Source organism: Mobula hypostoma, chromosome 10 (genome assembly GCF_963921235.1).
Source record: "Mobula hypostoma chromosome 10, sMobHyp1.1, whole genome shotgun sequence".
Lineage (NCBI taxonomy): Eukaryota > Metazoa > Chordata > Chondrichthyes > Myliobatiformes > Myliobatidae > Mobula > Mobula hypostoma.
In genome coordinates this window covers 9,836,594-9,862,240 of record NC_086106.1, presented here as the reverse complement: position 1 = coordinate 9,862,240, position 25,647 = coordinate 9,836,594, and the positions used below count along the sequence as shown (strand labels likewise).

The window sequence follows — 25,647 nt, the reverse complement described above, 5'->3', positions numbered from 1 at the left end:
TTCACGCACGGAATGACAGATTATACTATGCAGATTCTTTATGGGAGCTCGCTGGGTTAAAGTGGCTGCTGAATCATTATTCTAGGATTTGGAGCATGTGACACAAGGGGGGGGAACACCCTTCTGCCTACCCAGAAATCGCCGCGCTTCAGAAGTCCCCCACGGTCGAAATGCGCATGCGTTGAGGACGTGCCGGGTCCCGAATATCGCGCATGCGCTGAGAGAACAAAAGGCTGGAGCATCAGCGGCAGGTAGGAGCGGTGTTTTGGGTGCCATTTCAGCCGGCGCGGACTTCGTACGCTAACTGACAGTTATTATGAGATGAGGACACACTGTAGCCCCGCACCCCGCGACATTCCCGATCCTTTCCCCCTCTCTCAGCACCACGATCCATATCCGGACCCGGGGAGCTTTCTGTTGATGAGCGAAGGTGACAGCGCTATTTCTGTGGCGCAGGCGCATTGCTGGGATCGTGATGTCTAGACAGGTATCTGATTCGTGGGGGATTCTGGGTACAGAGGCAGCCATAGTTAACACTTACACTGTCCTGGCAGTCCGTTGGATTTGTTTGGAAGCCTAAGCGGGGTGATTGCATTTCCCAGACACTGCCGAGCTCTAGCCATCTAAATCCAAGGACTGGGCACAAAAATATAGTTCTGAGTTCATCACCTTGGAGATGGAGTGATCATAATAATTAGAAAGCTTCCAGGATCAACCATGTTAAACCATGTGCTCTGAGTAGCGCTATGGGCCTTGACCAGAACTTGAAATAATACTGATGGAGAGAGACAAACTGAGCCAAGTCAGAGGTTGTTGACAGGTAGAAACAGTCAAAAAGTTTGATGGTCAGTCCTGATCCGTGCCTAGTTAGAAAATGAGTTGTTTCTCCAACTTGTGTTAAACTTCGCTGAAACAGTGTGATGTCAGAGCTCGCCATTGAGACTATAAGTAATTCATCGGAAATGTTGTCCTTCACCCATTGATATCTTTTGTAAATCTTTTTATAGGTTAGAAGGGGCATGGGAATGTCAAACATAACAGCACGTCAGTTCTTCTGTGTTTGTCAGGATGTTTAAGGAGTGACCAGACACTTTGTTTGTAACACCAATATTTCTGTTGTTGGTCCTTGGATATGAAGATGTATCTCATCCCACCTGGAAATGCGCTTTGTATCTGAAATGATGTGAAGTTTCCTGTTTCAACTCAGTGAAATCCACTGGAACTGTGGTGCTGAGAACACACCAGCATTTGTTCACTAGGGAGCAGTTCTTCAACTGCATTGATAGTGTGAGGAATTCACCATCTGACATCTGACTTGATGAACTGCCAGAAAATTGACAGCAGGGAGGCATCATTCCCTTTTTCTCAGTGTGGGAAGGGATTCACTCGCTCAACGATCTGCAGATTCATCAGTGAGTTCACAAGGGAGAGAGACAGTTCAATTGTTCTGTGTATGGGATTAGTTCCACTCAGTCATCTGATCTTCTGACACACAAGGGAGAGGCTGTATATCTGCTCTGAATGTGGGAAGGGGTTCACGTGGTCATCCCACCTACAAACACACCAGTCAGTTCACATTGGGGAGAAGCTATTCACCTGCTCCGTGTGTGGGGGGGGATGTAGTCAGTCATCCAGGCTGAAGATACGTCAGCAAGTTCACACCACAGACTGCGGGAAGCAATTCACTCTGTCGGTCAAGCTGAGTAGATGTGGGAGAATTCACACCAGTGAGCGGCTGTCCCCCTGCTCCTGTGGAATGAGGTTCACTCACTCACCTCTCCGCAGACAAGCAGTGAATTCACAAATCAGAGAGACTTCAAATTTTTCAGTCATCTGATGTGCTGACACACGAGAGAGAGAGACTGTACATCTGCTCTGAATGTGGAGAAGCATTCCTCAGTCATCACGCCTACAAACATACTACTCAGCTCACACTGGGGAGAGGCTGTTCTTCTCTGAATGTGGCAGGGGATGCACTCACAGTGACACCAGGCAGATCACACCGGGGACAGGCCATTCACCTGCTCAGACTCGAAGAAGGGATTTACTCGGTCTTACCGCACACACAACCACCAGCCAGTTAACTCTGGAGAAATGCCGTTCACCTGCTCAGACTGTGGGAAGAGTTTTCCTCACCCATCTCATCTGCAAAGGCATCAGCGAGTTCACACAGGTGAGAGGCCTTTCACCTGCTCAGAATGTGGGAAGGCATTCAGTCAGTCGTCCAACTTACAGAAACACCAGTCACTTCACACTGGGGAGAGGCCGTTCACCTGCTCAGAATGTGGGAAGGGATTCACTCGGTCATCTGACCTACTGACACACCAGTCAGTTCACACTGGGGAGAGACCGTACACCTGTTTAGATTGTGGGAAAGGATTTACTGAGTCATCTCAGCTGAAGGTACATCAGCGAATTCACACTGGGGAGAAACCATTCGCCTGCTCTGAATGTGGGAAGGCATTTAGTCAGTCATCCAACCTACGGAAACACCAGTCAGTTCACACTGGAGAGAGACCGTTCACCTGCTCAGAATGTGGGAAGGGATTTACTAGGTCAAATGACCTCCTCGCACACCAGTCAGTTCACACCGGGAAGATGCCATTCACCTGCTTAGACTGTGGGAAGGGATTCACTCGGTCATCTGACCTGCTGGCTCACCAGTCAGTTCACACTGGGCAGATGCCATTCATCTGCTCAGACTGTGGGAAGGGGTTTCCTCGGTCATCTCAGCTGAAGGTACATCAGCAAGTTCACAGCGGGGAGAGGCCGTTCACCTGCTCTGAATGTGGGAAGGGATTCACGCAGTCGTCCAACCTACAGACACATCAGCGAGTTCACAGAGGAGAGAGGCCGTTCACCTGCTCAGACTGTGGGAAGGGCTTCACTCGGTCATCTGATCTACTCGCACACCAGTTAGTTCACACTGGGGAGAGACCGTTCACCTGCTCGGTGTGTGGGAAGAGATTTACTCACTCATTTCAACTGAAGGTACACCAGCGAGTTCACACTGGGGAGAGGCCGTACACCTGCTCTGAATGCGGGAAGGGATTCACCACATCGTCCAACCTACAGACACATCAGCGAATTCACACTGGGGAGAGACCATTCACCTGCTCTGAATGTGGGAAGGGATTCACTCGGTCATCTGACCTACTAGCACACAAGTCAGTTCACACCGGGGAGAGACCGTTCACCTGCTCAGACTGTGGGAAGGGATTTACTCAGTCATTTCAACTGAAGGTACATCAGCGAGTTCACACCGGGGAGAGGCCGTACGTCTGCTCTGAATGTGGGAAAGGATTCACTCTGTCATCCAACCTGATGAGACACCAGCGAGTTCACATGGGTTGAGGGGCCGTTTGACTCTTCAGTGTCTGGGAAATGATTCACTTACTCTCCCAACCTTGCGGTGCACGACCGAGTTCACACTGGGAAACGTCTCAATAAGCTGCCTGCTGAATATTTCACCGTCACAGTTGCTGAATCCAGAGGCAAGTTGAAATGCGACAGTTGGGTATCGAACTCTGCAATTATCGCTGCTGCCCAGCACACCCAGTGCCCCATCCTGGTCACTGGGCTTGGGAGGAGTTTCCTCTGCGCTGTAATGGGACTGGAGTTTTATATTCTGCATCTGTGACTAATAATTAAATTGTATTTTAAACCCTGTCTCAGGTGCTCAGTGAATCTACAGAATACACAGTGTACAGTGGGGAGTCAATTCAGCCCAGCTGATCTGACAGCGTTTCTGTTCCATGACAGTCCTTTAACTCCATCCCTGCTGTTCACCTCTCACTCTCCCTGTGGTCATGGGTTCCAAATGGTCTCTGCACTGTGTCTGAAGAGGTTTCCCTGGAATTCCCTCATTTCAATGTCATAGGTCTTTTTCACTGCTTCCAAAGGGCTGTGTCTCACACGGCTGAGAGACATTGAGGGAGGCTGGGATCCCATTGAAGATGGCTGGATGCCTGGCTGTTGGGCTGGCGGGAGAATGGGGTGAGGGCGGATGTGTGCGAAATGGAAAAGATGCAGCTGAGAGCAGCGTTAATGGCGGAGGAAGGGAAGCCACTTTCTTTGAAGGAGGACATTTGCTTTGTTCTGGAATGAAAAGCCCTCGCCCCCCGAGAGCAGTTGCGGCAGAGTCCAAACGGTTAGGAGAATGGGATGTCATTTTTACAAGTAACAGGGTGGGAAGAGGTATAGTCGGGGTAGCTGTGAGAGTCAGTGGGTTTATAATAGACATCAGTAGATAAGCTGTCTCCAGAGATAGAGATAGAGTGAGAAAGGGGAGGGAGGTGTCAGAAATGGGCCAGGGTAAATTTGAGGGCAGGGTAGAAGTTGAAGGCAAAGGTGATGAAGTCGATGAGCTTAGCGTGGGTGCAGCAGTGCAGTCACCAATGTAGCGCTGGAAAAGAGGGGGAGTGACACCAGTGTAGACTCGGAACATAGACTGCTCCACGTAGCTGACAAACAGACAGGCATAGCTGGACCCATTCAAGTACCGATGGCTACACCTTTAGTTTGGAAGTGGGAGGAGGCAAAGGAGGACTTACTGAGAGTGAGGACAAGTTCCGCCAGACGGAGGAGAGTGGTAGCAGAGGGGAAATGGTTAGGTCTGGTGTCCAGAAAGAAACGGAGAGCCTTACGGCCTTTCTGTTGGGGATGAAGGTGTGTAGGGACTGGACATCGATGAAGAAAATAAAGTAATCGGGGCCAGGGAACCTGAAATCGTTGAAAGTCTGTGAAGTGTCATGGGATGTAGGTCCTTCTTAATGATCTTTTCAGTTGCCTTCTGTTCGTTTGTATTTTCTTTATTTTTGATTTTTCTCTCCCCTTTCCCAATCTCTCTGTCTCCACCTTTCGAGACAAACTATCTACCTACATCTTTTATAAACCTACAGATTCCCATGGCTATCTTTGTTATACCTCCTCCCACACTATATCCTCTAAAAATGCTATTCCCCTTTCTCAATTCCTTTGTGTCCGTCGTATCTGATTCCAGGGTGAGGCTTTCCTTCCTAGAAATTTCCCATCTCCCCGCCACCTTAACAGGGATAGAATTCCTCTTGCCCTAAACTACCGCTCATGAGGCTCCACATCCAACACATAACTCTCCGCAACCTCTGCCATATTCAGTGAGATCACACCACCAAGCAGTTCTTTAACTCCCCCCCCCCGCCCCACTTCTCCAACTTCCTCCACTTGTCTTATCACCTCCTCCATGCACATCCCCAAACTACCCTCAGGTGAGGCAACACTTCACCTGCGCTCTGTTGGGGTCGTCTATTGCATCCAATGCTCCCAATGTGACTTCCTCTAATTGGCGAGACCTGACGTAAATTGGGGGACCAGTTTGTTGAGCATCTCCGCTCCGTCCACCGAAAGCAGAATTTCCTGGTGGCCGTGCTAATTCCTATTTCCATTACCGTTCCCGCAAGTTGGTCCGTGGGCTTCTCTGCCAGAATGAGGCCGCTGTCGGTAGATTCCAACCTGATGGCGTGAATATCGATTTCTCCTCCTGGTAATTCCCCATCCCCCTTCCTTCCACTCTGTCCTCTTGTATCTTTTCCTCACCTACCTATCACATTCCCCAGCACCCCTCCGTTTTCCTTCTCTCCCATGTTCCACTCTCCTCTCCTATCAGTTTCCTTTGTCTCCAGCTCTTTACCTTTTCCATCCGCTTGGCTTCAGCTATCACCTTCCAGCTAGACCTCCTCACCCCTCCACTACCTTTTTATTCTGGCATCCTCACCCTTCCTTTCCAGTCCTGAAGAAGGGCTTCGGCCCGAAACATCGACTGTTTATTCACTTCCGTAGATGCTGCCTGACCTGCTGAGTTCATCCAGCGTTTTGTATGTTTTTTTCCCTGCTTTTAGTTCATATTTCCAACCCCTGCAGTATTTTTTGTGCACATCTGTAAGAATCCCATTTTCAACACAATGTGCTGTTTCAAGTGCTTCTCTAATTATTTAAAGTTTTTGCGGGTTTCTCCCTCCACCCCATCCTCCAAGTAACGCAGTTCACATTTCATCCACCCTCTAGGCAAAAGAAAACTTCCTCGAACACACTCTAAAGCTTCCTCTTACCTTAAGCCTATGCCTTTTCTGTTAGATAACATTATGAAGGGGGAGATGTTCTGCTATCCAAACAAACTATGCCTCTCTCCTCTTCTCCCCTCCATCCTCTCTCTCCATCACTGGTCCCTCTCTCTGACTCCCTGCTCTCCCACCTCACACTTCCGCAGTATCTACATTCCACTTCCTCTGCCACCATCCTCACTCCCAGTCTCTCTCTCTCTCTCTGCTCCCTGTCTCAAACTCTCTTATTCTCTCTTTCCCTCCCTCCATTGTCTTCTCTTCCCTCCATTATTAGGGTCCTACAGGCTCTAGCAGCCATTGTCTGGCAAGGTTAGTGGATGTTGGGTTATTAGAGAGAGAGAGAGATGGAATCCCTGCCCTGCTAGCACAGGACAGCCTGTTTCTGTCAGTTTCATGAACTAATATGCAATTCTGTCTCTCTCTCTCTCTCTCTCTCTCTCAAACTTCCCCATCCCTTCTTTCAAACATTTCCATTTATCTTAAACTGACCCCTCTCTCAAGCTCCACCCAACCCCAATAAACCCCATTCCCACCTCCTTCTCTCACCCAATCTTCCTCCTGCTTCTTTCACTCCCCACCCTATGGCTCCCTCTCTGTCTCCCTTTCTCTCTCTTGCGGTGAAGTTGGTGACAAACAAAGTTGGAAAGGTTATACGACGAGATAATTTCAAAGTGAACATTGTGAGAACTCGTCTCATTCTCCTCCCCTTTCTCACTCCCCCATTGTTACCTCAATCACTCTCCCTTCACCTTTCTTTCTCTCCCGAGGCCTCTCCTCCTCACCTGCGTTGCCTTCTCCTCACTCACTCACTGCAAACCCCTCCTCGCTTCCTCTCTTGCTCCCCTCTCTTTTCTTCCTCTCCCCACTGCATTCCCCTTTCCACTCTCCCCTACCCCCTCACGCTCCCTGGCTCCCCCTCCCCATGCTCGCTCTCCCTGACCTCTCAACCCCCCCATCCCTCTCTCAAAGCCCGACTTGCTCTAGCCACGTGCCCCTTCTCATATACCCTGCCGCTCTTGTTCCGCCCTGTTGCTCCCTCCTGTCTCGCTCCCTCCCTCTCCACATTCTCTCCTCTCCTTCACTCACACACAGCCCCCACTCTCACTCTACCATGCACTCCTTCTCTGTACTCCTTGTCATACTCGCCCTCCCTCCCCCTACCTGTCCTCCTTCTTTCCATCCCTTCCAGAGGATCAGTTTTGTCCTTTGCAATCCCTTAGGGTTCTCCTTCACCTTGTCTGCTGGTCATTCATGCCTTCCGTTAGCCCTCCTCATTCATTTCTTCAGTGCTCTATTATATTTCTTGTACATTATAAGCACCTCGATTGTTCCTACCTGCTATGCACCTTTTTTATCTTAACCTGGGTCCTCAAATACAGTATATCTTGAAAGCCCAACGTTCCCTACACTTGTTATCTTTCCCTTTTATTCTGACAGGCACAGACAAGCTTTGTACTCTCAAAAATTCATTTTTGAAGGCCTCCCACTTTCTAAGCACACCTTTCCCAGAGAACAGCCTGTCCCAATCCACACTTGCCAGATCCTTTCTGATACCATCAAAATTGGCCTTTCTCCAATTTAGTCATAGTCATACTTTATTGATCCCGGGGAAAATTGGTTTTCATTACAGTTGCACCATAAATAATAAATAGTAATAGAACCATAAATAGTTAAATAGTAATATGTAAATTATGCCAGTAAATTATGAAATAAGACCAGGACCAGCCTATTGGCTCAGGGTGTCTGACCCTCCAAGGGAGGAGTTGTTAAGTTTGATGGCCACAGGAAGGAATGACTTCCTATGACGCTCTGTGTTGCATCTCGGTGGAATGAGTCTCTGGCTGAATGTACTCCTGTGCCCACCCAGTACATTATGTAGTGGGTGGGAGACATTGTCCAAGATGGCATGCAACTTAAACAGCATCCTCTTTTCAGACACCACCGTGAGAGGGTCCAGTTCCATCCCCACAACATCACTGGCCTTACGAATGAGATTGTTGATTCTGTTGGTGTCTGCTACCCTCAGCCTGATGCCCCAGCACACAACAGCAAACATGATCGCACTGGCCACCACAGACTTATAGAACATCCTCAGCATCGTCCGGCAGATGTTAAAGGACCTCAGTCTCCTCAGGAAATAGAGACGGCTCTGACCCTTCTTGTAGACAGCCTCAGTGTTCTTTGACCAGTCCAGTTTATTGTCAATTCGTATCCCCAGGTATTTGTAATCCTCCACCATGTCCACACTGACCCCCACGGATGGAAACAGGGGTCACCGGTACCTTAGTTCTCCTCAGGTCTACCACCAGCTCCTTAGTCTTTTTCACATTTAGAACCTCAACCCGCTGACCAGACCTCTCTTTTTCCATACTTACTTTGAAACTAATGGCACTGTGGTCACTGAATGCCACACAAAAGTTCCCCTACACAAATGTCTGCCACCTGCCCTGCCATTCCCTAATAGCAGTTCCAGTATGGCATGTTCTCTTGTTGGGACTTCTATAGACTGGTGAAGGAAACCAGCCTGACCACATTTGACAAACTCTATCCCATCTAGCCACTTTACAGTATGGGATTTGCAGTCAATAAGTGGAAAGTTAAAATCACCTACTTAACAAATTTTGTTTTTTTTTTGCAGAAGTCTGCGGTCTCTTTACAAATTTGCCTAAATCCCTAGGACTGTTGGGTGGTCCGTGATATAGCCCCATTAATGTGGTTCCACCCATAATGCCTCACTACTCAAGTTCTTGAGCACTGCCGTGACATTTTCCATGACTAGTACCACCCCTCCTCCTTGAATCACTCCCAACGTGTCACATCAAAAACAACAGAACCCTGCTCCACTGAGCTGTGCCGATAAGCAACTCACTGATTTAACCCTAGCCAAATCACAGGATAATTTAAAACGACCAATTAACCTACTAACTGGTATGTCTTTGGACTATGGGAGGAAACGCAAGCATGACGAGGAACCCAACACACACGGAAAGGTCTTACAAACTTTCTTACAGAGGACGCCAGCGGAAAAGTTTGGTTCCTGAGCTTGGTAGTTTGTGTACGCGCTCACACATATATGTGTGTGTGTGTAAAGGGGATGGGGTGCTTGCGTGCACTACGTGCGTTGGTGTATCTGTGTGTCTGTAGCTTCATTGGGGTATTGTGTGTGGGTGTAGGCATGTCGGTGTGTACAAGGGCATTTTACTGTGTTTTTGGGATGGTGTATGTCGTTGTGCACCTTATGGAGCACCTTTGCTCCATCTGGAAAAAGCAGGATTTCCCAGCTGCCACCTATTTAATTCCCATCTCCATTCCCACTCTGACATGTCAATCAGTGGCCTCCTCTGTTGCCACGGTGAGGCCACACGCAGGCTGGAGGAGCAGCCCCTCATATTCCATCCCGGTCGCCTCCAAATTGATGGCGTGAAAACAACAGGAATTCTGCAGATGTTGGAAATTCAAGCAACATACATCAAAGTTGCTGGTGAACGCAGCAGGCCAGGCAGCATCTCTGGGAAGAGGTACAGTCGAAGTTTCAGGCCGAGACCCTTCATCAGGGTGGCATGAACATCAGATTTCTCCAGCTTCCCTTTTCGTCAATTCCCCACTCTGGATTGCCTCTTACCTCTTCTCGCCTGCCTATCACCTCCCCCGGTGCCTCACTCCTTCCCTCTCTCCCATGGTCAACTCCCCTCTCCTGTCAGATTCCTACTTATCCAGCTCTTTAGCTCTTTCACCTCCCAGCTTCTTACTTCATCCCATTATATAACCATAACAGCACGGAAACAGGCCATCTCAGCCCTTTTAGTCCGTGCCGAACTCTTACTCTCACCTAGTCCCATCGACCTGCACTCAGCCCATAACCCCCCATTCCTTTCCTGTCCATATAGCTGTCCAATTTAACTTTAAATGACAACATTGAACCTGCCTCAACCACTTCTGCTGGAAGCTCGTTCCATACAGCTACCACTCTCTGAGTAAAGAAGTTCCCCCTTATGTTACCACTAAACTTTTGCCCTTTAACTCTCAACTCATGTCCCCTTGTTTGAATCTCCCCCACTCTCAATGGAAAAAGCCTATCCACGCCCCCACCCACCTGGCTTCACCTATCACTTCCTAGATTGTATCTTTCCCCTCCCCCTTCCGGTTGCTTCTCCTTTCCAATCCTGATGAAGGGTCTCGTCCCGAAATTCGCAGACGGGGCCTGACCTGCTGAGTTCCTCCGGTATTTTGTGAACAGAGCGTCTGCAGAATCTCTTGTGTTTTGCATCTGCATTAAGTGGATTTGAATTTGACTATAAGTCACAGAATAACAGCTGACACTGATCAGATTCTTTTGTGGAGCTTGCTGCGTTTGAAGTACAGTAGCTGCTGAGTTCTCTATATATTTTTAAAAATAAATTGAATTTGAGGCTCAAACAACAGGAATATTTGAGGCTGAGGGGACCTTTCGTGACGCAAAGATCAAGTGCGCAGGCGCCGTGTCGTAAATCCCCCCGTACACCGCGCATGCGCTCAGTGGACAAAAGGCTCGGCGGTTGTCAGCGAGGTGAGTGTGCGTCTTCGGGTGGGATTTCATCGGGCGCGGTCTCTATAGCCTAACTCACAATTGCGCCGGGCTCCGGACATACCGTAACCCTTCACCCAGGGACAGGTCCGGTCCTTTCCCTCACTCTCTCCGCCCCACGATCCGATCCGAACCCGTCCCGGGGAGTTTTCCGATGAGAAGTGAAGGCGCTGGCGTCATTTTTATGGCGCATGCGTATCGCTGGGACCGTGATGGATAGATGGGTGTCTGGTTCGTGGGGTTTTCTGGGTACAGGGGCAGCCATGGCTAATACTTCCAGCTTTAGCAAAGAGCCTAGGGGCCAATGTAAACACGAGGAATTCTGCAGATGCTGGAAATTCAAGCAACACACGTCAAAGTTGCTGGTGAACGCAGCAGGCCAGGCAGCATCTCTAGGAAGAGGTACAGTCGACGTTTCAGGCCGAAACCCTTCGTCAGGACTAACTGAAGGAAGAGCTAGTAAGAGATTTGAAAGTGGGAAGCAGAGGGGGAGGGATGGAGCCAAGAGCCGGACAGGTGATTGGCAAAAGGGATATGAGAGGATCATGGGACAGGAGGCCCAGGGAGAAGGAAAAGGGGGAGGGGGGAAAAAACCCAGAGGATGGGCAAGGGGTATAGTCAGAGGGACAGAGGGAGAAAAAGGAGAGACAGAAAGAATGTGTGTATATAAATAAATAACGGATGGGGTACGAGGGGGAGGTGGGGCATTAGCAGAAGTTAGAAAAGTCGATGTTCATGCCATCATGTTGCTCCCTACGCGACTCCCTTGCCCATTCGTCACCTCCATCCCTCCTCACTGATCTCCCTCCTGGCACTTATCCGTGTAAGCGGAACAAGTGCTACACATGCCCTTACACTTCCTTCCTTACCAGCGTTCACAGCCCCAGACAGTCCTTCCAGGTGAGGCGACACTTCACCTGTGAGTCAGCTGGGGTGATATACTGGGTCCGGTGCTCCCGATGTGGCCTTCTATATCTTGGCGAGACCCGACGCAGACTGGGAGATCGTTTTGCTGAACATCTACGCTTTGTCCGCCAGAGAAAGCAGGATCTCCCAGTGGCCACACATTTTAATTCCACATCCCATTCCCATTCTGACATGTCTATCCACGGCCTCCTCTACTGTAAAGATGAAGCCACACCCAGGTTGGAGGAACAACACTTTATATTCCGTCTAAGTAGCCTCCAACCTGATGGCATGAACATTGACTTCTCTAACTTCCGCTAATTCCCCACCTCCCCCTCATACCCCATCCGTTATTTATTTATATACACACATTCTTTCTCTCTCTCTCCTTTTTCTCCCTCTGTCCCTCTGACTATACCCCTTGCCCATCCTCTGGGTTTTTTTCTCTCCCTCCCTCCCCCTTTTCCTTCTCCCTGGGCCTCCTGTCTGATCCTCTCATATCCCTTTTGCCAATCAGCTGTCCAGCTCTTGGCTCCATCCCTCCCCCTCCTGTCTTCTCCTATCATTTTGGATCTCCCCCTCCCCCTCCCACTTTCAAATCTCTTACTCACTCTTCCTTCAGTCAGTCCTGATGAAGGGTCTCAGCCTGAAACGTCGACTGTACCTCTTCCTAGAGATGCTGCCTGGCCTGCTGCGTTCACCAGCAACTTTGATGTGTGTTGTAGGGGCAAATGTGTCTACCGCTTAGTAGAGCTCCAGCTATCTAAATCAGCTATGATGAACTCAGAACAAAAGTATGATCAGAGTAATTCAAAACCCTTCAGGACCAGCCATGTTATATCACGTGCTTTTACTAGCGCTGTGGACTTTGACTCGAGCTTGAAATGATACTAATCGAGAGAGACAAACTGAGCCAAGTTACAGATTGACGACAGTTAGAAAAGGCCTTTCCAGACAGAAAAAAGTCTGAAAATGTGATGGTCTGTCCAGGTACTTCACTGTAACAGTGTTATGTCAGAGATCACCATAGAGACAAAAATTAATTCCCCTGAAACGTTGTCCTTCACCCATTTATATTTATTTGTGTATCATTTTATAGGTTAGAAATGGAAAATCATTTCTCTACAGGAACGTGAAACACAACCATATGTCAGTTTTGCTGTGTCTGTCCGGATTTTTAAGGAGTGAGCAGACGTTCCTCTGTAATGACAATATTTCTGTTTGTCGATCTTTGGATATGAAGGTGAATCTTATTCCAGCTGGAAGCATGCTTCGTGCCTGAAATGAAGTGAGGTTTGCTGTTGTAACTCAGGGAAATCCACTGGAACCGGGGTGCTGAGATCACATTATTTGTTCACCAGAGATCAGTTCTTCAAATGCCAGGGTTTCACTGCATCTGACACCTGACTTAATGAATTTCCAGAAAATTGAAAGCAGGGAGGTATCATTCCCCTTCTGTCAGTGTGGGAAGGGATTCACTCACTCAGCCAATCCCGAGTCGCACCAGTGAGTTCATAAGGAAGAGAGACAGTTTAACTGTTCTGTCTGTGGGAAGTTTCACCCAGTCATACCACTTACGGATACACCAGTTAGTTCACACGGGAGAGAGGCTACTCACCTGCTCAGATTGTGGGAAGGGATTTACTTGGTCGTAGCACCTACAGAACCACCAGTCAGATCACACTGGGGAAATGCCATTCACCTGCTTGGACTGTGGGAAGGGATTTCCTCACCCATCTCACCTCCAAATACACCAGCGTACTCACACAGGTGAGAGGCCGTTCACCTGCTCAGAATGTGGGAAGGCATTCACTCAGTCGTCCAACCTACTGACACATCAGCGAGTTCACAGGGGAGAGAGGCCATTCACCTGCTCAGACTGTGGGAAGGGATTCGCTAGGTCAGCTGACCTCCTGATACACCAGTCAGTTCACACTGGAGAGAAGTCGTTCACCTGTTCAGATTGTGGGAAGGGATTTCCTCGTTTGTCTCAACTGAAGGTACATCAGCGAATTCACACTGGGGAGAGGCCGTTCACTTGCTCAGAATGTGGGAAGGCGTTCGCTCAGTCATCCAATCTACTGACACATCAGCGAGTTCACAGTGGAAAGATGATATTCACCTGCTCAGACTGTGGGAAGGGATTCACTCGATCATCTGATTTCCTGGCACACCAGTCAGTTCACACTGGGGAGATGCCGTTCACCTGTCTGGTTTGTGGGAAGGGGTTTCCTCGATCGTCTCAAATGAAGGTGCATCAGCGAATTCACACTGGGGAGAAGCCGTTCACCTGCTCAGAATGTGGGAAGGCATTCAGTCAGTCATCCAACCTACAGACACACCAGCGAGTTCACACCGGAAAGATGGCATTTACCTGCTCAGACTGTGGGAAGGGTTTCACTCGATCATCTCATCTCCTGGCACATCAGTCAGTCCACACTGGGGAGATGCCATTCACCTGTTCTGATTGTGGGAAGGGATTCACTCGGTCGTCTCAACTGACAGTACATCAGCGAATTCACAGAGGAGAGAGGCCATTCACCTGCTCTGAATGTGGGAAGGGATTCATTGGGTCATCTCAACTACTGGCACACCAGTTAGTTCACACTGGGGAGAGACCATTCAGCTGCTCAGTGTGTGGGAAGAGATTTACTCACTCATTTGATCTGAAGGTACACCAGCGAGTTCACACTGGGGAGAGGCCATACACCTGCTCTGAATGTGGGAAGGGATTCACCACATCGTCCAACCTAAAGACACATCAGCGGGTTCACACTGGGGAGAGACCATATGTCTGCTCTGAATGTGGTAAGGGATTCACACAGTCAACCAAACTACAGACCCATCAGCGAGTTCACAGAGGAGAGAGGCCATTCATCTGCTCAGACTGCGGGAGGAGATTTACTCAGTCATCTCAACTGAAGGTACATCAGCGAGTTCACACTGGGGAGAGGCCATTCACCTGCTCTGAATGTGGGAAGGGATTCACTCAGTCATTTGAACTGAAGCTTCATCAGCGAGTTCACACTGGGGAGAGGCCGTATGTCTGCCCTGAATGTGGGAAGGGATTCACTCTGTCATCCAACTTGATACGGCACCAGAGAGTTCACAGGGTTGAGGGGCCGATCAACTCTTCTGTATCTGGGAAATGAGTCACTCACTCACCCAGCCTTGGTAGTGAGTGAACACTATTGAGTTCACACTGGGGGAAAAAGTTTAAATTAGCTGCAAACATTACAGTTGCTCTATCCGGAGGCAAGTTGAAATGGGACAGGGGTGTTTGAACCTGCCTGTGGGTGTCAAACTCTGCAATTATTGGTGCTGCTCATTATCCAATGCCCCACCCTGGTCACTGGGCTTGGGAGGAGTTTCCTCCACTGATGTTCACCTGTAATGGGACTGGAGTTTCATATTCTGGATCTGTGACAAATAAATTGTATTTTAAACCCTGTCTCAGGTGCTCAGTGAATCTACAGAATACACAGTGTACAGTGGGGAGTCAATTCAGCCCAGCTGGTCTGACAGCGTTTCTGTTCCACGACAGCCCTTTTAACTCCATCCCTGCTGTTCACCTCTCACTGTCCCTCTGGTGATGCGTTCCACATGGGCACTGCACTGTGTGTGAGGAGGTTTCCCAGGAATTCCCTGCATGACTTTCTGCAGACTGAAGAAGAACGAGCTCACTGCAGTTATGTCTCCCATGTTCTTTGTCCCTTCAATCTCTGGACTGAGGAAGAATGACTTTGGTTGTTAATCTCCTTATTCCCAGAGCTTCAGAATTTACTGTGACTGCAAATTGTGTGCTCAGGTGCCAAGAGTCTAAAGTTGTGTCAGAATGCACAAGGTGGCCAACAGGCCACCTACAGACACATCCCTCTGCAGCATCTCCCTTGATTTCCCTTTTCCATGCAGCACAACGCCAGATTTGTCTGGTTGTTTTGTGGAAGATCCCAGCTGTCCTGTTGTTAGCTAAAAGTACGATTGAAGATTGTTGCCTGATTTCCGATTGGTCGGTGTTGGTTGACAGTCTGCGGGCTGTCTCCACTTCTCTCCAATCAGAACGCTCGGCTGCTCATGGCCTTTACACTGATTGGAAGAGGGGTAAAGTGAAAAACTAGAGTGAGAGGTCGAGTGCCAACGAGAGACAGGAGTGAGTGACAGTGGGAGGGGAGAGTAAGGCAGCAGCGGGTGGGAGTCAGTGAGGACACGGAGAGGTAGTGAGCAGCGGGTGGGAACTGGGAGGCAGCGGGGGTGAGAGAGGGATATTGAGGACACATAATGAGGGGTCAGTGAGAGATACTGTAGATCAGGAGAATAACAGTGAGAGGGATAGTGAGGGAAACAGGCAGTGGGAGGAGAGAGGGATAATAAGGGAGGGTCATTAAGGTGAGTGAGAGACACGATGGGAGAGAGGGGCAGTGAAAAGAAACACAGTGAGATTACCTGGTGAGCAGAGAGACGGTGAAAGGGATGGAGAGGTTGGCTGTGTGAGTGGGAGAAGGGGACAATGCAGGCACGTGCTAATCTCCACCTAGTTAATAAGATTGACCCGCCTCTCGTTCCAAACTGATCACCTGCAGCCTATTTAGCCGCAATTCTCATTCACAGTGCTTGTTCGCTCCTCAAATCAGTCGGCCTCAACCAGTTGCTCTGAGCTTTCACTCTCCATCCCCAAAGTTTACCTTGATGCCTGCACTGTTGTTTCCAGTTCTCTTTTGTTCACCACTGAATCATCTCCGTTCCGAGCTTTTGGGTCAAGCCACCTCTACATTTCTTGACGGGATGAGTGAAGTCGGGTTGGCTAGGGTTGTCCGGGTGAGTTTAAACTAATTTGGCAGGGGAGTGGAAACCACTGTAACAGTGCTGAAGATGGGGTAGTTGGTTTACAAACGGAGGCAATGCATAGTGAGGCTCCTGGCAAGTAGAGACCGATGATAGGGAAAAAACTTCCAGTCAACAGGATGAGTGGCAAGGCAAAAGGTGGACAAGATTATACAGGGCTGAAGGTGTTATATTTAAATGCGCACAGTATACAGAATAAGGTAGATAAACTTGTAGCACAGTTACCGATTGGCAGGTATGATGTAGCTATTACTGAATTATGTTTGAAGGAAGATCATAGCTGTGATCCTAATGTCCAAGGATACACATTGTATCAAAAAGACAGGCAGGAGGGCAGACAGGGAGGCTCTTTCGGTTAAAAAAAAATGGAAGTTAAATCAATGAAAGAGGTGACATAGGGTCAGAAGGCGTTGAATCATTGTGGATGAAGCTAAAGGACTGCAAGGGTAAAAAGACCTTGATGGGATATAAACAGACCCCCAAACAGTAGTAAGGATGTGGCCTATAAATTACAACTGGAGATAGAAAATGCACGTTAAAAGGACAATGTTACAATAGTTATGGGGGGTGTCAGTATGCAGGTAGATTGGGAAAATCAAGTTGGTGCCGGATTCCAGAGGGGATTTCTAGACTGCCTGCGAGATGGCTTTATAGAGCGGCTCATGATTGAGCCCACTTGGGGATCAGCTCTTCTGGATTGGATGTTGTGCAATGAACCTGAATTAATTAGAGAACAATTAATTAATTAAGGGTAAAATAACCCTTAGGGGAAAGTGATCATAATGTAATCAAATTCACCCTGAAATTTGAGGAGAAACTAAAGTCAGATGTATCAGTCTTACAGTGGAGTGAAGGGAATTACAGAGGCATGAAAGAGGAGTTGGCCAGAATTTGCTGGAAAAGAACACTGGCAGGGATGATGGCAGAGCAGCAATAGCTGGAATTTCTGGAAGCAATTCGGAAGCAGCCACAGGATATATAAATCCCAAACAAGAGGAAGTATCCTTAAGGAAAGAGGACACAACGGTGGCTATGAAGAGAACTCAAAGCCAAAGCCAATAGAGCAAAAATTATTGGGAAATTAGATGTTTGAGAAGCTTTCAAATACCAACAGAAGGCAACTAAAAAGTCATTAAGAAGGCAAATAAGGAATGCGAAAGTAAGCTAGCCAATAATATTAAAGAGGATACCAAAACAAATAAATTCTTCTCAGGCTTCCAGCCAGGTACAGGTATGGAGTATAATTGACGTTTTGATGACAAACTGCCACCTTCACCAGGGATGATGCCTGGGCCTGTCCAGTCCAGCAGTAGTTATACTTCCTTCTGATTGGTTAGTCCTCATCCAATCAAGTTTCCAATCGAATTCCAGTTCTTAACTAGAGCAAGACCTTCATCCTGGTTCAAATAATTTTCCTGTAGTTTTATTTCAATGGCTTCCTTTACCTGGTGGTCCCAAAATTCACTGGTGTGACACAATAGTAGTATGCTGTTGAAGTCAATCCTATGGCCACTGCAAATGCAATGTTCTGCTCCCGCTGATCTATCCAGGTAACCCAAACAATACACGTCCTGAGATGCTTGGAAGGGTTTCCACTGTGCGTCCCATCTGGCTGATAGACGCTGCTCCGCATTCACAGAGAGTCCTGTAAACGCCAGCCATCCGGAGTTCCAGGTCATCTTTGATCCCTCGTGCCCATGCACGTACCAAACTTCTGTTTGCAACTGGAATCACACAGCAAAGGGGCGTGAAGCCAAAGTTATTTTATCGTTTCTTTTCAGGCATTGAATGTGTGAAGAGCCGTGTATACAGGAATGAATGAATAAATATATAAATGAATTAATTAATTCTTGATTTGTTTATTTAGAGAGACCGTGCAGAGTAGACACTTCCAGCCCACCGATATAACCCAACCTTGATCACAGGACAATTTACAATGACGAATTAACCCCCAAACCGATATGTCTGGATGGTGGGACGAAGTCAGCACACTGGGAGGACACGTACGCTGGAAGAATGTACAAACGTGTCATGTACTTTGAAAGGGGCTTCCCTTCCTCCACTATCAACTCTGCTCTCAAACGCATCTCCCCCATTTCATGCACATCTGCTCTTACTCCATCCTCCCGCCACCCCACTAGGAATAGGGTTCCCCTGGTCCTCACCTACCACCCCACCAGCCTCTGGGTCCAACATATTCTCTGTAACTTCCGCCAACTCCAACGGGATCCCACCACTAAGCACATCTTTCCCTCCCCCCCCCTGCTTTCCGCAGGGATTGCTCCCTACGCAACTCCCTTGTCCATTCGTCCCCCCCAACCCTCCCCACTGATCTCCCTCCTGGCACTTATCCGTGTAAACAGAACAAGTGCTACACATGCCCTTACACTTCCTCCCTCACCACCATTCAGGGCCCCAGACAGTCCTTCCAGGTGAGGCAACACTTCACCTGTGAGTCGGCTGGGGTGATATACTCCATCCAGTGCTCCCGATGTGGCCTTCTATATATTGGCGAGACCCAACGCAGACTGGGAGACCACTTTGCTGAACACCTACCCTCTGTCCGCCAGAGAAAGCAGGATCTCCCAGTGGCCACACATTTTAATTCCACGTCCCATTCCCATTCTGACATGTCTATCCACCGCCTCCTCTACTGTAAAGATGAAGCCACACTCAGGTTGGAGGAACAACACCTTATATTCTGTCTGGATAGCCTCCAACCTGATGGCATGAACATTGACTTCTCTAACTTCCGCTAATGCCTCACCTCCCCCTCGTACCCCATCTGTTATTTATTTATATACACACATTCTTTCTCTCACTCTCCTTTTTCTCCCTCTGTCCCTCTGACTATACCCCTTGCCCATCCTCTGGGTTCCCCCCACTCTTGTCTTTCTCCCTGGACCTCCTGTCCCATGATCCTCTCATATCCCTTTTGCCAATCACCTGTCCAGCTCTTGGCTCCATCCCTCCCCCTCCTGTCTTCTCCTATCATTTTGGATCTCCCCCTCCCCCTCCCCCTTCCAAATCTCTTACTAACTCTTCCTTCAGTTAGTCCTGACGAAGGGTCTCGGCCTGAAACATCGACTGTACCTCTTCCTAGAGATGCTGCCTGGCCTGCTGCGTTCACCAGCAACTTTGATGTGTGTTGCAGTTATATACCTGGCTGTCTTACCATGTCTCTGGGATATGTATGTCATTGAGCACCTTTGTTCCATCTGCAGAAAGAGAACTGGATTTCCCAGTGGCTGCCCATTAAATTCCCATTCTGACATGTCAATCAGTGGCCTCCTCTGTTGCCACGATGAGGCCATGCTCCGGCTGGAGAAGCAGCACCTCATATTCTGCCTGGGTCGCCTCTAAACCGATGGCATGAACATCAAATGTCTCCAGCTTCCTTTTTCTTCAGTTCCCCACTCTGGAATGCCTCTTACCTCTTCTCCTCGCCTGCCTATCACCTCCCTTGGTGCCCCACTTCTTCCTTTTCTCCCATGGTCAACTCCCCTCTCCTGACAAATTCCTTCTCCAGCTCTCTACCTCTCCCACCTCCCAGATTCTTACTTCATCCCATCTCCCCCACCCGCCTGGCTTCATTTATCACTTCCTAGATTGGATTTTCCCCTCACCTCCCCCTCCCGCCCCCACACACTTCTTAACCTGCTACACCCACCCTTCTTTTCCAATCTTGATGAAGGGTCTCGTCCCGAGACGTCAACTGTCTGACCTGCTGAGTCTGTCCAGTATTTCATGTATATTTCTTATATTTGCAGCATCTGGCGAATCTCTTGTCATTTGTATGTATTTTTTAAAGTGGATTAGATGTTGACTATCGACACACAGAATGACAGATGACACTGATCAGATTCTTTAGGGGAGCTTGCTGCGATCTCCATATAAAAACATTTTGACTGAATTTGAGGCCTGTTGCAGAGCGGACGAGTGCTTGCAGACAGTTTTATTGGCGTGACTTTCTGTTAACCCAGACAGAGCCGCGTTCACAATTCACTGAGCAGGCAAGGATCAAGTGCGCAGGCGCGGGGGCTGTCGTAAACAATCCCGTAAATCGTGCATCCGGTCAGCGGACAAAAGGCTCGAGCGTCGGCGGCAGGTAGGTGCGGGGCTTCGGGTGGGATATCAACTGGCCCGGTCTCCGCTCCCTAGCTGACAATTGTAGCGAGCGCGGGACACACCGTGGCCCCGCATCCCGGTATTTCCTCTTTCTCTCAGCCCCAGGATGCGTACCCGGTCCCGGGGAGCTTTCCGCTGGTGAGCGAGCGAAGCTGCTGGCGCCATGTCTGATGCGCATGCGTATCGTTCGGCCCGTGATGGATAGGCAGGTATCTGGATCGTGAGGGTTTCTGGGTACGGAGGCAACCATGGTTTCCACTTTGCCCGACAGACTGTAGGCCTTGTTTGGAAGCTCAAACGAAGCGACTAGAGTGGATGCATCTTCCAGACTATCTAAATCCAAAGAGTAGGAATTCGGAACGAAAACATAACTCTGACATAATCTCCTTGGAAGGGGAATGGTCAGAGTAATTCGAAAGCCTCTTGGTCAACCATGTTATAGCAGGTACTTTTAGTAGCGCTGTGGGTCTTGGACCAGAACTTGAAATAATACCAATAAAGAGGGACAAACTGAGCCAAGTCACAGATTGATGACAGGTAGAAATGGCCCATTCCAATACAGACAGAAAAACAGAACATTTGAAGGTCAGTCCTGTTCCCTGATCTGTGCCCAGTTATAAAGTGAATTGTTCCTCAAACTTTGCATTAAACTCTGCTGGAAGAGTGTGATGTCAGAGCCCACCATAGAGACTAAAATTAATTCATCTGAAATGTTGTCCTTCACCCATTGATATATTTTTTGAAATCTTTTTATAGGTAAGAAGTGGCTAATCACTTCTGGACGGGAATGTCAAACGCAGTCGGTGCACTCTGCTAATAGACAAGGGAGAGGCCATACATCTGCTTTGAATGTGGGAAGGCATTCACTCGGACATCCCACCTACAGACACACAGTCAATTCATACTAGGGAGAGGCGATTCACCTGCTCAGACTGGGAAGGGATTTGATCAGTCGTTCCACCTACAGTCACCCCGGGGAGAGGCCGTTCAGCTGCTCGGACACTGAGAAGGGGTTTACTCTGACGTACCACCTACAGTGACACCAGTAGGTTCACACTGGGGAAATGCCGTACACCTGCTCAGACTGTGGGAAGGGATTTCCTCACCCATCTCACCTGGAAAGGCATCAACGTGTTCACACAGGTGAGCGGCCTTTCACCTGTTCAGAATGTGGGAAGGCATTCACTCAGTCGTCCAGCCTTCAGGCACACCTGCAGTTTCACACTGGGGAGAGGCCGTTCACCTGCTCAGACTGTGGGAAGGGATTCACTCGGTCATCTGATCTCCTGGCACACCAGTCAGGTCACACTGGGGAGAGACCGTTCACCTGCTCACACTGTGGGAGGGGATTTAATCGGTCATCCAACCTCCGGAAGCACCAGTATGTTCACACTGGGGAGAGGCCGTTCATCTGCCCAGATTGTGGGAAGGGATTCACTAGGTCAGCTGACCTGCGGGCACACCGGTCAATTCACACCGGAGGGAGGCCATTCACTTGCTCAGACTGTGGAAAGGGATTCATTGAGTCATCTCAACTGAAGGTACATCAGCGAGTTCACACTGGGGAGAGGCCGTTCACCTGCTCAGACTGCGGGAAGAGGTTCACAAGGTCATATTACCTCCTGCTACACCAGTCAGTTCACACTGGGAAGCTGCCATTCACCTGTTCAGACTGTGGGAAGGGGTTCAGTAGATCACATGACCTCCTCTTACACCAGTCAGTTCACACTGGGGAGGCAGCGTTCACCTGCGCGGATTGCGGGAAGGGATTCACCCGGTTATCTCGCCTGTTGGCGCACCAGTGGGTTCACACTGGGGAGAAGCAATTCATCTGCTCAGATTGTGGGAGGGGATTTTCTCACTCGTTTAATCTGAAGGCACACCAGCGAGTTCACACTGGGGAGAGGCCGTTCATCTGCTCTGAATGTGGGAAGGGGTTCACTCGGACATGTGACTTACTAGCACACCAGAGAGTTCACACCGGGGAGAGGCCGTTCCACTGTTCAGACTGTGGGAAGAGATATACTCAGGCATTTCATCTGAAGGTACACCAGCGAATTCACACTGGGGAGAGGCCATACACCTGCTCTGAATGTGGGAAGGGATTCACAACGTCATTTGCCCTAAAATCACATCAGCGGGTTCACAGTGGGGAGAGGCCATTCACCTGCTTTGAATGTGGGAAGGGATTCACTTGGTCATCCAACCTGATAAAACACCAGAGAGTTCACAGGGTTGAGGGGGCGTTGAACCCTTCTGTGTCTGGGAAATAGAAACATAGAAAACATAGAAAATAGGTGCAGGAGTAGGCCATTCGGCCCTTCGAGCCTGCACCACCATTTATTATGCTCATGGCTGATCATCCAACTCAGAACCCCGCCCCAGCCTTCCCTCCATACCCCCTGACCCCTGTAGCCACAAGGGCCATATCTAACTCCCTCTTAAACATAGCCAATGAACTGGCCTCAACAGTTTGCTGTGGCAGAGAATTCCACAGATTCACCACTCTCTGTGTGAAGAAGTTTTTCCTAATCTCGGTCCTAAAAGGCTTCCCCTCTATCCTCAAACTGTGACCCCTCGTTCTGGACTTCCCCAACATCGGGAACAATCTTCCTGCATCTAGCCTGTCCAATCCCTTTAGGATCTTATACGTTTCAATCAGATCCCCCCTCAATCTTCTAAATTCCAACGAGTACAAGCCCAGTTCATCCAGTCTTTCTTCATATGAAAGTCCTGCCATCCCAGGAATCAATCTGGTGAACCTTCTTTGTACTCCCTCTATGGCAAAGATGTCTTTCGTCAGATTAGGGGACCAAAACTGCACACAATACTCCAGGTGTGGTCTCACCAAGGCCTTGTACAACTGCAGTAGTACCTCCCTGCTCCTGTACTCGAATCCTCTCGCTATAAATGCCAGCATACCATTCGCCTTTTTCACCGCCTGCTGTACCTGCATGCCCACTTTCAATGACTGGTGTATAATGACACCCAGGTCTCGTTGCACCTCCCCTTTTCCTAATCGGCCACCATTCAGATAATAATCTGTTTTCCTATTTTTGCCACCAAAGTGGATAACTTCACATTTATCCACATTAAATTGCATCTGCCATGAGTTTGCCCACTCACCCAACCTATCCAAGTCACCCTGCATCCTCTTAGCATCCTCCTCACTGCTAACACTGCCGCCCAGCTTCGTGTCATCCGCAAACTTGGAGATGCTGCATTTAATTCCCTCATCCAAATCATTAATATATATTGTAAACAACTAGGGTCCCAGCACTGAGCCTTGCGGTACCCTACTAGTCACCGCCTGCCATTCTGAAAAGGTCCCGTTTATTCCCACTCTTTGCTTCCTGTCTGCTAACCAATTCTCCACCCACACCAATACCTTACCCCCAATACCGTGTGCTTTAAGTTTGCACACTAATCTCCTGTGTGGGACCTTGTCAAAAGCCTTTTGAAAATCCAAATATACCACATCCACTGGTTCTCCCCTATCCACTCTACTAGTTACATCCTCAAAAAATTCTATGAGATTCGTCAGACATGATTTTCCTTTCACAAATCCATGCTGTCTTTGTCCGATCATTTCTCCGCTCTCCAAATGTGCTGTTATCACATCCTTGATAACTGACTCCAGCAGTTTCCCCACCACCGACGTTAGGCTAACCGGTCTATAATTCCCCGGTTTCTCTCTCCCTCCTTTTTTAAAAATTGGGGTTACATTAGCCACCCTCCAATCCTCAGGAACTAGTCCAGAATCTAACGAGTTTTGAAAAATTATCACTAATGCATCCACTATTTCTTGGGCTACTTCCTTAAGCACTCTAGCATGCAGACCATCTGGCCCTGGGGATTTATCTGCCTTCAATCCCTTCAATTTACCTAACACCATTTCCCTACTAACATGTATTTCACTCAGTTCCTCCATCTCACTGGACCCTCTGTCCCTTACTATTTCTGGAAGATTATTTTTGTCCTCCTTAGTGAAGACAGAACCAAAGTAATTATTCAATTGGTCTGCCATATCCTTGCTCCCCATAATCAATTCACCTGTTTCTGTCTGCAGGGGACCTACATTTGTCTTTACCAGTCTTTTCCTTTTTACATATCTATAAAAGCTTTTACAGTCCATTTTTATGTTCCCCGCCAGTTTTCTCTCATAATCTTTTTTCCCCTTCCTAATTAAGCCCTTTGTCCTCCTCTGCTGAACTCTGAATTTCTCCCAGTCCTCAGGTGAGCCACTTTCTCTGGCTAATTTGTATGCTACTTCTTTGGAATTGATACTATCCCTAATTTCTCTTGTCAGCCACGGGTGCACTACCTTCCTTGATTTATTCTTTTGCCAAACTGGGATGAACAATTGTTGTAGTTCATCCATGCAACCTTTAAATGCTTGCCATTGCATATCCACCGTCAATCCTTTAAGTGTCATTTGCCAGTCTATCTTAGCTAATTCACGTCTCATACCTTCAAAGTTACCCCTCTTTAAGTTCAGAACCTTTGTTTCTGAATTAACTATGTCACTCTCCATATTAATGAAGAATTCCACCATATTATGGTCACTCTTACCCAAGGGGCCTATCACGACAAGATCGCTAATTAACCCTTGCTCATTGCTCAAAACCCAGTCCAGAATAGCCTGCTCTCTAGTTGGTTCCTCGACATGTTGGTTCAAAAAACCATCCCGCATACATTCCAAGAAATCCTCTTCCTCAGCACCTTTACCAATTTGGTTCACCCAGTCTACATGTAGATTGAAGTCACCCATTATAACTGCTGTTCCTTTATTGCACACATTTCTAATTTCCTGTTTAATACCATCTCCGACCTCACTAGTACTGTTAGGTGGCCTGTACACAACCTTGGTAGTGAGTGAACACTATTGAGTTCACACTCGGGGGTGGGGGGGGTGGAGTTTAAACAAGCTGCATGTTGGATATTTCACCATCACAGTTGCTGAATCCAGAGGCAAGTTGAAATGGGACAATTGGGTGTCGAACTCTGCAATTATCACTGCTGCTCAGCATCCAGTGCCCCACCCTGGTCACTGGGCTTGGGAGGAGTTTCTTTTGAAGATGTTCAACTTTAATGGGACTGAGTTTAATA

At 48.5% G+C, this 25,647-nt stretch overlaps 2 protein-coding genes across 2 annotated transcripts; both read left to right on the top strand.

The window, feature by feature from the left end:
* Positions 1-200: 200 nt before the first annotated feature.
* On the top strand, positions 201-15,009 carry LOC134352640 (zinc finger protein 850-like). Its single transcript, XM_063059969.1, has 3 exons — positions 201-251; positions 1,008-3,345; positions 13,251-15,009. Exons 2-3 carry the CDS (start codon positions 2,095-2,097, stop codon positions 14,718-14,720), a joined length of 2,721 nt encoding a protein of 906 aa, XP_062916039.1. The 5' UTR covers positions 201-251; positions 1,008-2,094; the 3' UTR covers positions 14,721-15,009.
* A 5,705-nt stretch (positions 15,010-20,714) lies between these two features.
* LOC134353199 (zinc finger protein 229-like) lies at positions 20,715-25,316 on the top strand. Its single transcript, XM_063061217.1, has 2 exons — positions 20,715-20,747; positions 21,588-25,316. Exons 1-2 carry the CDS (start codon positions 20,715-20,717, stop codon positions 22,809-22,811), a joined length of 1,257 nt encoding a protein of 418 aa, XP_062917287.1. The 3' UTR covers positions 22,812-25,316.
* The last annotated feature ends 331 nt before the right edge of the window (positions 25,317-25,647 follow it).